Raw genomic sequence first — 13,532 nt, forward strand, 5'->3', positions numbered from 1 at the left:
AACAACCTAGTGGTATAATTTTTAATTTTCTCCAATGAATGATTTCTTCCAGGTTGCTTGAGTGAATCCCTCCTGAGCCGGAATGATCCACTACTGGTAGACCTATTGCTTAAAAGCTGCTCCTATTTAATCAAGCTCATATTTCAGTCTGAGTTGGTTGTAAGCTTCAAAGACTTGTTGTAAATTTGTCTGTCTTGCTGGTCAGCAAATCAATGACTTCAAGAGAGAGAGAAAGAGAGAGAGAGAGAGAGAGAGAAAGAGGGCTTGGAACATCCAGACCAGAGATTAATATAATTGAATGACGAATACAGGGTAGCATATGCAATGTGCAGTTCCTTCGTTCTCCGTCCGTCTTCTCACATTCTCAAATCGCATTCTTTCAAAACCATCGGCTGTTCTTAAACTACAGCCTCTGGGGTGCGGCCTTGCGCTTTTGCCAGTGGAGGATAAAAATAACGTGGCTCCATGTGTGCATGTCTGCTTCCTTCCCATAGTCCTACTGTAACTTTTAGAATTTTTTTTTTTTTTTTGGGGTCGTCCTCTTTTGCAGTGCACACACTCTGTGTATCAGTTTGAGAACGATCTCTGCGGAAAGGTCATGGCTCACTGTTTGTACCTGTGTTTGTGCAGGAGCTCGGATTCAGACATGAATGGCAAGACGGGGAGCAGAGGGCCCGCGAACAGCACCGTTGAGGCAAACAGCAATGCCAATAACCTCAGCATGGCATCCCATTCAACCTCAGAGGCCCAGAATCACTCACAGGTCAGTACGCTGTAAAAAACAAAACAGGAGAAGAAGCTGCAGCTAGGAAGATAGATACAGTGATATATATTTAGATATATATTTAGAATGGTTATAAATATTCCACTGTATCCTGTATTTTCTTTCACCAATATAAACAATCACACTAGTACTGTACCATGGCTTTATTTGAATTTGTAAATTGAGCAAAAAATGTTATATTTTTTTATAACATCCAATAAGCCAAGTTTAAGTATTTCAGGTGGCTCTAACACATTGAGTGGTTCAGAGGAAGATAGCTACACTAGCTACACAATTCCACCGACTATATACAGTTGTAAAAAGGACAGTATTTATAATCGCTCTCTCCGGTGTCACCCAGATGAGGATGGCTTCCCTTTGGAGTCTGGTTCCTCTCAAGGTTTCTTCCTCATGTCGTCTCAGGAAGTTTTTCCTTGCTCATTAGGGATAAATATATATTTTAATGTTAAACTTTGTCATTTTTATTTTTATGTAAAGCTGCCTTGAGACAGTGTTCATTGTTAAAAGTGTTAAAATTGAATTGAATTGAATTCTCAAGGCTGCTATAAGAAATCTAAAATATAAAGATATCTAAAAAAAAATAGTTGTGATGTGTTTTCATTCCAAATAACATAAAAATAACCCAAAGCCTTAGAAGGCTTGTTCAAATATTTGGCTGCTGCTATATTATAGGACCAAATATTCACTGAAGGTTTATAATCCAAGATTAAGTTGAAAAGATTCATGGATTTATTTTCCCTAACAGCAACTCTGACACTCATTTCGGCTGTAATTCATATCACAGGTTTATATTAATGTGCTTGTTCTAATGCAATACTGTTTCTATAGTAACAGCTCATTCACAGGGACTTGTGTATGCCGGATGTTGCTCATAATCTAAGCTTAACAATAAATGGATTAAAAATGTGCTGTTATTTAACAAAGACCAATGTGTAATTGTTGATATGGTGACATTGTGTAAGTAGATGGAAGGAATCTCAGATGTAAGCGCTTTGTAACAGTCAGTAAGTTTCCTGCTGAGGGAAAGTTTTCAGGACAGAGGAGGTTTTGGTCCTTGGTTTTTCAGAAACATGGCAACCTGCTGGGTGATTTTTAATTAGCTTTATTAGACTGGTGAGGCTGGTGTTTATATTAGCTGTTATACTATAAGTGATCTCCAGAACTAATTTTAGTCACGGACAATCCACATTAAATGTTATTATAAGTGGTTAAAGAGTTTATTATTATGACATAAATGGCAATGGTATAAGAGGAATAAAACAAATTAGATGTGTGATGTGAGACTACCTAGTACTTCTCAAAGTCACTCTGGATATGTGCATCTGCCAAATAACATAAATGTAAAAGTTTTATTTCCTAATAAAGTAAAAATGAAATTATATTATATTGTTCCCAGTCCTGGTCGTATGCTGAGATGCCAGTGACATAATATATAATATTATTACATGCATAAAAAAAATCCCTGCATTTTATTTGACTTACTAAGTAATATTTGTGTAAGTTGAGTCATGTGCGTGAGAAGGAAAAAATCAAGAAAACAATCTGATCAGAAACCCTGATTAAATTATCATCGCCTAATTGATTGTATCACGACAGCCCAGGATTATCATCATCCATCACCCGCATTGTGTAGGTGTTATGTTTGTGTCAGGTGTTCAACAAAGCAGAAATATTCTCCTGTGCTTCTATGTAGCTGGTTTCACGGACGCCGAAGAGAGCTGCCACGTTTGGGAAGCGCTCCAACTCCATGCGCCGTAACCCAAAGGCTGAAGTGACTAAGCAAGGCTGGCTCCATAAACAGGTAAAGTGTGTGAGCGATGATGCATTGAGATATTGTTATAATATCTGTACCTGCACATACTATCATTTTTCTACGTCTAGAACTAACACACATCCTTGCTTAGCGGCCTTCTTGATGGCAAACTTTTAAGTGTCATTATTAATTATTAAGTGTCATGTGACTCAAATCTTTATTTCACTTTATGACTGACGGTTCAAAATGACTAGAATCAGATTATATTATATCAGATTATAACAGATTATATAAAAGAACACAAGAACTTCTTTCTTCCCAAGATTTTCTTCCTAATTTGGGCAGCTGCATTTGTCATACAGTAGTTCATCCAGAGTCATTGAAAGCTCTGAGATACAACGTGAAGCCATCTTTTCTAACGGCTGTTCATGCTGCATCACAGGACAGGACAGCAGAACACATCCTGAGAACAGAGCTATCTGCCCTCTTCCACATGCCTGTGACTAGTGTGAGTTACAGGAGAGAGTGAGTTAGACCATCCCTTCCACTCCACCACAGCCAATTTTGTTCTGTTGGAAACTAGCCACATATGGCTTTGCCATCATCGGGATTTGAACTCATGACCATATTTTAAAGAGACGGCTGTTTAATCAAATTATTACTGCTGTCCTGTTTTCACTCTTACATCACATTTTGCAACGGGAAATGATATCAGGTTTATTCATCTGAGAGTGCAGAAAGAATACAGCGCACAGAGAGCAGTGGTGCGCTGTCCTTAAGGTCCTGTGCTACTGATGGGAAGGTTAAGATACTAAATTGCCTTGAGCAAGGGCTTCTACAAAACCCAGGACATCTTTCTTCTATTTGACATTATTGTGCTGATGCCCTATAGATGCAGTCTTTCTGAAATACCAGATTATTGTACAGAGCTGAAGCTGTTTATTACAGAGATTACCGTCCTCAATGTGTAACACAGTCAGGTACTATCTGTCAAAGCTAAAAAGTCAGCATATATATATATATATATATATATATATATATATATATATATATAGATATATAGATATATATATAGATATATATATAGATATCAGTGGTGGGCCGTGCATTTCACACCTAGGCCTTCACTGGTGTCCTTCCTGAATTAATCCACCTCTATAGCATCATTATGATGCCACGGCAATAGATACTAATCAACCGTTAAATAAAAAAGTAAAAAACAATTAGTCTACAGTATTTCACACCTCACAAGGAATAGTCCATTTTATTATGGTTACTTTTCTCAAAAAAGACATTCTTGATGCCGTATGCAGCAAACTGCAATCTCCGGAGGACCCAGCATCCAAAATGAGAAGCAGAGAACATAGAAACACTGTATAACAGTGCGTTGTGTCACAGGATCTTGTAGTGAACATGAATAAAGAAAAAAGAAAACCCAAAAGCATAAATGGTTCTTGAAAACGCTTACCAACTATTTTGAAGAATCAAAAGGATTTTCTTGAAAAGTCTGCCTTCAAAATGCATTTGTAAGGATGTCCGCGACCAAATCGATTTCTTCTCCTCTGTCAGCCATTGTGAGTTAAAATATATATATTTTATTTACTTTGTGCGGTTTGCTGCCTCTGACTAAGGCCGGGCAACACATGATGTCAGCCACTAGCTGAAATATGATTGGATAAATACTCTTATCATAAATATACACTACTGGAAGCAGCGCAACCAAGAGAAAAGCTATGAAATGTAGAGAATAGACTATTGGGAATAATTTATTACACATTCATGAAAAAATATATTAAATATTAAGTCAATGATTCAGATCTGCTGTTTAGACCAGCAGAGAAGGCCTTGCTGGCCCTGATGGTCCGCCACTGAGATATATATATATATATAAAATATGTTATTAAATATGAACTTATTTTAAAATGTTCTGGAATCAAGATAACAGCAATAGCAGCGGGCATGGGTGATTTATTTCTATCCCAGACTAGAGATTCTAGCAGGCTATCATTTATATCAGATCTGTGCCAGGTGATTACACATCCCCTAGATTACCTGCACATTCACGCTGATATTTTTTCAGCACGCTTTATGTAATCGAGTAAAATACAGTAAATTCTTACAATACTGGAAAATAATACAGTTGCAGTTACAAGCATAATACATGCCAGCAGACTGGAATATTTATTCAGTTTTTCTTTTTTCGCTAAAATTCATTTGGAGGAGGAACTAACAGAAGACATATTGTGAAGTCTCAGGTTCTATACAAATGGCATTTTTCATTAAAAGTAAATTGTAAAATTTTGGAGACCTGCCATGAAGCCATGAAAGCATTACAGACTAGCAAAACACATTCAACCTGTTTCAATTATTAATGCAGCTGCCTGTCTGTCTTTAGGTGCAAGCATATGTGTGTGTGTGTGTGTGAGTGTGTGTGTAATCGTTTTTATTATGCCATCAATAAGACATCTCGATATAATGCATTCCTCAACCCTAACAGTTTTATAGCTAATCTATTGAGAGATTTTAGTCCTCCTGTCTCATATCACAACCATCTGTCACTAAACATAACGATGATTAGCTGCAGTTTGATTCGAATGATTATAATGAGTATGATGTTCTTATTGCAGGCCAGCACTGGTGTGAAGCAGTGGAACAAGCGCTGGTTCGTGCTCACAGATCGATGTCTTTTCTACTATAAAGGTTGGTTAAGAAGACATTTTTGTGTGTATGGGTTATGTTAATATCTTTCTATCTGCCAGTGACCACACCTTCAAAATTTGCTTATCCAAATGCCTTTTACCTACAACTGAACAAACCTTTTTTTTTTTTTTATTCATTTGAATGTAGTGTCCTCTGATCCTGTCTGTTCTGCAGATCTTACATAAAACACACCAGACAGTGTGATTCACGAGTGATCCGTCCAAATTCTTGCCTAACATGCTGCTGAAAACCATGACACAATCGAAAAGCAATTGGTTTTGTATTGAGTTTGTTTGTCTATTACAAATTGGGCTTATCTTGTAAATTGGGTAGAACTGTTTGTTTTTACAAATCCTTATTTCTTTCTAGACTGATGAGAGGACACCATTCTTCATGGTCAATTTAGTGTTAGATTTGTATTTTTTTTAGCAAGTGATCCCAGAACTCTCTTATGCATTGATGTCCTTAGGTGTTTGGTTTTTTTGCTGAGTAATACATTAATGAACTGTATATGTTTTATATTATTATATAACCTCAGACTAGTTCCATGATACTAGAGATTATTTAGATAGCTGAAATACCTCCTTGTGTAAAAGAGATGAAAGGGCACGTTAAAGCGGTCATTACTTAGTCACGTTCACGGTTAATTTCATGGCTGGTCAAACGTGTGTTTTATGAGGATGTCTGCAGACACACATCTGGAAAATGGTTGGTGTGTGTGTGTAGGGGGGTGAGGGGTTATTTCTGTGCATGTGTGTGTGTGTGTGGTGTGTGAGGAGCGCTTCTCATTTTGACCCAACCGTGAAGGTCATGCGAACAGCACAGCCTCAGAGGACAGATGTCAGCTAGCTCCTCCCCGAGTCTTACACCGATCACAGTTATTTCACTCATGGGCATGACAAATCCAGTGTTCAGTGGCTGCAGATTCATTTATTATGATATGTAACGTAGGATCCATAGAGCTCTAAACATATGATTACAACATGACATGACGAGTCATTCATCATCACAGTCATTTAGGTTAATGAGAGAGACAACTCTGTGTGTTGATAAAACACCTCTAATACAACAACATGATGGTACACAGCTCTTGAAAGAAAATGTGTGCTGTGATATTAAAATTGTTGATTGAAATGTTTTTAGAGTGAAGTTTTTTTTTTGTTTTTTTTTTTGTTATTGGTTATTGTGAAGATGTTCTAATGCTGTTCTTATTGAATGCCCCCTAGTGGCCAGGATGCTAAGCCCTAGCATGTGTTTCCGAGCTACAATGCAGCTCATTTGCAGTTTGCTTTCTGCCTTCAGCCCACACGTTTAAATCTGCCTCAGTGATTCATATTATTGTCTTTTCAGTGAAATATTTTAAAGCAGGAGCTAATGGTGCACTCAGTGAATGAGTGGGCCTGAAGAGGAAGTGTAGGCTGAAAAGCTGGCATGCAGGTTGGGGTGCTGTGGGATCAGCTGGAGGCTTGTCGGTGTGAGCCAGGCTTTCCAATCGTTCATTCTCTTTCTCTCATGTATTTCTCTGAGTTAACTACAATCCTCGGCAGTGTAACACTGCTCTAACTGCATCTGCTCTACCTCTCCAACGCTTTCCTGCTCATCATTTTTATCAAATAAATTGCTGTGGACGCTAGTGTTCAGAGATGTCGGTGCAGATGGTTTCGGAGTGTATGATTCTGTCAATTTCAGCCTTCTGGTGATGAAGAGGAAAATCCTGTTGAACAAAAAAGGTGGAAAAAATATTCTAGCAGATGTTAAGGTGTATTAGTTATTAGGGACTATAACTATGTACACTGTGTGTGTGAGTGAATATTGATATTGATAGTGAACGATACTTAGATCCTTGAATGGAATTATGGGGAAATTACGCCACTACCAGCCTGAACTGTGGACACAAGTCAGGTTGGGTTGTTTGATTAATCTGACCCCCTCCGGTCACAGCAGAAATCACATTTCATCAGACCAGGGAGTTTTTCTAATCTTCCACTGAGGTAAAGAGAGGCGTCCCCTGTGACTCGTTACCCCCTCAGGACTGACAGCAGATCAGGCTGCATCGGGTTTTTTTGCTCCAGTCCCTCCAGTCTGATTCTCATATTCAGAACAGTGATCTGTTGTTCCTCCATTTTCAATAAAAGTAAAACTGCTCACAGTTTTTATATCCAGTCATCCATTTATAAACAGTGACTCAAAGAACCTTTTGTCCAGAATAGACCTACCCTCTTTATAAATCACTACTGATGTGGTAATGGTGGTATCACAAGGCAAAAGCTTTCAGAATCCTCCTTCACTTTCATCTGACCTCACACTTTCTTCTCTCTCGACCTCGGAGCTGGCTAAACCCGCTCTAACGTGTGGGAATACCTGTGTTTCTCCACCCACTGCTGATTGTTTGAGCTCATACACTGCCATTCCCCAAAGGGAAAGAATCCCACGCATTTGATCCTGGATTTTTACATGCTGTACTACAAAGCTGCTTTTGCTCCTGCCACACGTACGGATATAGGGGATCTATATGGCACGTTATGTTTATACCTGCACTGCCGATCATTTGCTTAAACCAAACCACAGGAAATCTTTGCTGGGTAAAGCAGTGAGATGTATGCTCACTGTGGGATTCTCAGGAATGATCCTGAGACCTGTCTGTCTTGAGCAAAATGCACTGCTGCTGATACTAACACTTCATGCAAACATTTCTAAAACTAGCCTGAGAGTCAATCAGACTAGTTATTTTTTAATTTCATATAACAGGAATTATTAATAATGTGACTAAAAAAAACATATACACTGTGTTTTGTTAAATTTGGTAGACTACACCAAAAAAGAAATACACTATATTGCCAAAAGTATTTGCTCACCTGCCTTGACTCGCATATGAAATTAAGTGACATCCCATTCCTAATCCATAGGGTTCAATATGACGTCGGTCACTTTGCAGCTATAACAGCTTCAACTCTTCTGGGAAGGCTGTCCACAAGGTTTAGGAGTGTGTTTATGGGAATTTTTGACCATTCTTCCAGAAGCGCATTTGTGAGGTCACACACTGATGTTGGACGAGAAGGCCTGGCTCTCAGTCTCCACTCTAATTCATCCCAAAGGTGTTCTATCGGGTTGAGGTCAGGACTCTGTGCAGGCCAGTCAAGTTCATCCACACCAGACTCTGTCATCCATGTCTTTATGGACCTTGCTTTGTGCACTGGTGCACAGTCATGTTGGAAGAGGAAGGGGTCAGCTCCAATCTGTTCCCACAAAGTTGGGAGCATGGAATTGTCCAAAATGTCTTGGTATGCTGAAGCATTCAGAGTTCCTTTCACTGGAACTAAGGGGCCAAGCCCAGCTCCTGAAAAACAACCCCACACCACAATCCCCCCTCCACCAAACTTTACACTTGGCACAATGCAGTCAGACAAGTACCGTTCTCCTGGCAACCGCCAAACCCAGACTCGTCCATCAGATTGCCAGATGGAGAAGCGCGATTCGTCACTCCAGAGAACGCGTCTCCACTGCTCTAGAGTCCAGTGGCGGCGTGCTTTACACCGCTGCATCCGACACTTTGCATTGCACTTGGTGATGTATGGCTTGGATGCAGCTGCTCGGCCATGGAAACCCATTCCATGAAGCTCTCCGCGCACTGTTCTTGAGCTAATCTGAAGGCCACATGAAGTTTGGAGGTCTGTAGCGATTGACTCTGCAGAAAATTGGCGACCTCTTCGCACTATGCGTCTCAGCATCCGCTGACCCCGCTCCGTCAGTTTACGTGGCCTACCACTTCGTGGCTTAGTTGCTGTCGTTCCCAAACACTTCCACGTTCTTATAATACAGCTGACAGTTGACTGTGGAATATTTAGGAGCGAGGAAATTTCACGACTGGATTTGTTGCACAGGTGGCATCCTATCACAGTTCCACGCTGGAATTCACTGAGCTCCTGAGAGCGACCCATTCTTTCACAAATGTTTGTAAAAACAGTCTGCATGCCTAGGTGCTTGATTTTATACACCTGTGGCCATGGAAGTGATTGGAACACCTGATTCTGATTATTTGGATGGGTGAGCGAATACTTTTGGCAATATAGTGTATATATACGTACAGTATGTATGATAATATTGAATTACTAATAACTAGATTGAAAATGATTGAATGATGTAGAGTTAGCGTGATCAGTTCATATAGTATTAACATAAACCAGTTACATTGTGAAATATCACAAGCATGTTGGCACTGATAGGAACTATATCTATATATAGATATCTCATTAGTTCATGTGTTCAAATGCTTCCCAGTGTAGCAGGATTTTTTAGGGTTTTAAGACACGCTTTGAATTCATAGAGAATCCGGGAAGTTTCCCATTCATTTAGTCATTTAGAGCGGGTGTAGCATCTAGAAGGCCAAGAGGCATGTATTTCTGAATGCTCTGTTCACTGCTATAGGTCAGTGGTTTTTAAAGTGTGGTCTGAGGAACCCCCCAGGATCTGTAAATCAAATCCCTGGGGTTCCTGGTCTTTTAAAACTTTTATTTTATTTATTTAATTTTGTTAATGGTGGCGGTGGTGAAGATTATAACCCACCATTATCCAGTGTATGATAATTTATTATCGTGAACTCAAAACCAGCCTATAAATAATGTCTGGGTTTCATTTGTTCTACCTGTGAAGAGTTCAGGAATAAAAAGCTGTTATAAGAAATATGTACATTATTATTGTACATATTTGAATAATAATGCTAATATTTGACTAGTTTAGGATGATGTTCCTGAATCTGTACTGAGAAGGTCGATGGAAATTCATTTGCAATTGCAGGCTGTAACAGAGCTGAGCTGTAGGTGATCACCAGACAAAAGTCACAAGAAGCATGCAAATGTAAATGTGTGTTTACTGAAGCGTCTGTGTGTTTGATCTGACTGGAGAAAACTGTGTTTATATCCCACACGCTTCATTTCAGAATGATTGACGCCCCATGAGCAGGACTAAAAGGATTGTATCCTTTGTAACAGTTAGAGGAATGTTGGCACACAAATGTTGGCATTCCTAGCAATCTTCTAAAATAAACGCAACCAGATGATCACACTTATAGAACAGAAAATAACAGTATTTGTAACCCTTGACCATTTCCTGTTTCATCAGCGTCATATTTAATAACTGGGAACAGCTGAAAAGATGGTGAGGAAGATCACAGTTTCAGTATAGCACATTCTCGGGGTTGTCAAGTTATTCATTTTAGACATTCATTTTCATGAAGAAACCGTGCCAATAATTCTCTAGTCACATGTGCAGTATTGTTAATTAACTCGGCAGGATTCCAACCTTCCTGTTCATACTTTTTTATCACACAGCCGTTTAATCCAATGTTATAAAGTAGTCACAGGCCACTAATGGCTTCACTGATGGTCCTTTGCTCGATCAGGGCTCGCTCCTTCAGTCCATGTTTTTTTTTTATATGATTCAGCTAAGCAGACTTATAATTATGTGTGGGTGTCCAGCGAGGCCTGTGTTGATGGCATGATTCAAACCTGTTGACTTTGCCTGAGTCTTTCTCTGGCTAATTATTCTATTCTTCACCTCCTCTCTGCTCTCCTGCTGCGATTAGTCCCGGATCACTGATTCTGTTTTTCGTCTTTTAGAGTTAAAAGCATTTAGAAATGACACTCCGTGTCTGCGATAGTGGACATACAGAGCAGACACTGTACTTTTTAGTGGAAAGTAGATGGTGAATGGACTTTTTTTTTTATTATTATTATTATGTCCTTTGGTTCAACTGATTTGTGCCTTAAGCCAGTTATTTAATTATATAAATGAATTACAGAATTCTGCTGAATGGCATCGGAAGCTCGCTCCAGGAGGCTGAAGTTTCTTTTCTTCCCTAAGTCAATGACTTCTTGGGACACCACTGGTCATTTATGCTTTGCTCAAATAACAATCAGCTAAACACACAGGCTGGCTGCTGTCCATGCCGTCTCCTTCAGTGTGCTTTAATTTCCTGGATATGCCCCAGCGTTGCCTTATTGCCCCGATTCCCCGGCTGTGCTGTGGAAAAGAGGGAAGGGGAATGTGTGACGGAGCAGTTAAATGCCTCGGTTGTCATTTCAGCAAGGGGGTGTTAGTGAAAAATGGGTCTTTTTGGTCGTCACAGCTGTCTGCCAGCTACAGTAGAGAACAGAGAGAGAGAGAGAGGCATTTGTTAATTTGCAACAGAATGATTCAGATAGATTAGAAGTGTAGATCGCTGTGATTGTGGCCATTGCTGTAGAGATCATAGCTGCATGAAGGAGGAGAGAGAAAGGAAAAGAGCAATACAACTATTTGTGTGTGTGTGTGTGTGTGTGTGTGTGTGTGTTTTCACACATAAGGCAGCTCATCCCTTTAGTAACACTGAATAAAATCTCTAAAACCAAAGCTTTGCAAATAGCTGAGTTACACAAATGCATTTTTTTAACATACTGACCATGACGACAAACATTTTATATTATTTGTAGCTCTATGTTCGTCCGTCTATACGTTTTCTGTTCCACTTAACCTAAACAGGGTTGCAGGGAACCTGGAGTCTATCCTAGTGGATGCGGGGTACAAGGCGGGGGACACCCTGGATGGGGTGCCTACTTATTGTAGGGGACAATCACACACACTGACACACACAGAAGATTTAGAAGGTCAGAATAAAAGGCAATGTCTTTGGACTAAGGAGGAAACCGGAGTACACAGAGGAAACCCCTGAAGCACAGAAAGAACATGCAAATCCCTGCACACAGGGTGGAGGAATCAATCCCCCAACTCCGGAGGTGATCAGGCAAACATGCTCACCACCAACCTCTATTTTAAATTTGTTTGAGTTATTAATATAACCTTGATATTCGACAATGAAGTCAAGCAAGCAAAGACATTTGTACTCATTAGGAGCCGTTAGGAGAGAAAACAGAAATCTGCTCTGAGGTAAAAATTCAGCACCAGTTTCTCCTTTTGGCCAAAAATAGGATTAGGATAAAGCACGCTATATATTACAGCCTGAAAAAAACAGGTTCGAAGAGAATTTCTACCTTTTCACCGTCATTCCAGTGATGGATGGATGGCACTTTGACACGCTATTTCACGTGTGTATCCGTGTGTATAAGTAACAGGTGTGTGTGGACTGCGCGTGACACTGAAGGAGTGTGTAAAGGTGTAAAGCTACGTGTCTGAAAGAACCCTGGAGTCTCTGTGGGTGTGTTCTTTCTTTCTTTCTTTCTTTCTTTCTTTCTTTCTTTCTTTCTTTCTTTCTTTCTTTCTTTCTTTTCTTTCTTTCTTTCTTTCTTTCTTTTCTTTCTTTCTTTCTTTCTTTCTTTCTTTCTTTCTTTCTTTCTTTCTTTTCTTTCTTTCTTTCTTTTTCTCCTGACAGCTTGCTCTTATCTATCATCTGATTATTTTCTTAAAGAGCAGGCTTTCGTGCCTGAGGTTTTCAGCATTTGTCTTCTGTTTTTATAGCTATTGTTTTTCATTCCTGTAATTTGTTTGCCCTTTTGTTAAAGGTGAGACAATATGGGTTATGTCGAAGTTCAAGAATACACATTTAAATTAGTTTGTGGTTTAACAGGTTGGTGGACTGGTGTGTGTGTGTGTGTGTGTGTGTGTGTGTGTGTGCATGTTTGTGTGTGTGTATGTGTGTGTGTATGTTTGTGTGTGTGTTTGTGTGGGGGGGCAGATTCTTAAAACCTCTTTATTTATTTTTTTATTAAGTATTACATTGTGCATTATATTATGTTATGATATGAACTGAATGTAAGAATTTGAATATTTTGAATTTGTCATTTGATCCTCCATCTTCCTTTTTTCATTTAATTGAATCTGTTTTGAAAACATTTGACGTCACGTCACCCATCACCCAGCAGTCCCTGGGGTTTATTCATGCAAGAAAGGGTGTGTTGCATACAGTAAAGAAATTTTCCTAAACCACAGTTATAGAACAGGTATTTCTGTTTTTTTTCTTTTTTAAACAATCATTTAAATAAAAGATACATGCAGGCTTATTGGAGTGTGTGTGTGTGTGTGTCCTGGGGCTTTTTGTTTACACTCACCTGTGTGTGACCGAGCTCTTGCATTGTACTGACTGAAACAGGTACAGTAAAACAGAATTCCTGTCATACTGAGTCACTCTCTCTCTCTCACACACATATACACACGCACACACGCACACAGATACACACACTGCACAGAACACCCCCCAACCAGTCCTCTCTCTCTCTCTCTCTCTCTCTCAATCTCTAACACACACACACACACAAGCGCTCTCCCTCACACGCTCTCAGAAGGGCATCCATTTCCACGACAGCA

At 39.5% G+C, this 13,532-nt stretch overlaps 1 protein-coding gene across 6 annotated transcripts in view; it reads left to right on the plus strand.

Moving 5' to 3' along the window:
- Window positions 1-13,532, plus strand: part of plekha6 (pleckstrin homology domain containing, family A member 6) — a 94,934-nt gene that overhangs the window by 53,953 nt on the left and 27,449 nt on the right. For all 6 annotated transcript variants that reach the window (XM_058373853.1, XM_058373849.1, XM_058373851.1 and 3 more), the window contains 3 exons: window positions 631-763; window positions 2,478-2,585; window positions 5,165-5,237. In XM_058373853.1, the coding sequence (XP_058229836.1) occupies window positions 647-763; window positions 2,478-2,585; window positions 5,165-5,237 (298 nt within the window). In that variant the 5' untranslated portion in view covers window positions 631-646. The remainder of the gene's footprint in view (window positions 1-630; window positions 764-2,477; window positions 2,586-5,164; window positions 5,238-13,532) is intronic.

The sequence above is a fragment of the Hemibagrus wyckioides genome, linkage group LG21 (genome assembly GCF_019097595.1).
Source record: "Hemibagrus wyckioides isolate EC202008001 linkage group LG21, SWU_Hwy_1.0, whole genome shotgun sequence".
Lineage (NCBI taxonomy): Eukaryota > Metazoa > Chordata > Actinopteri > Siluriformes > Bagridae > Hemibagrus > Hemibagrus wyckioides.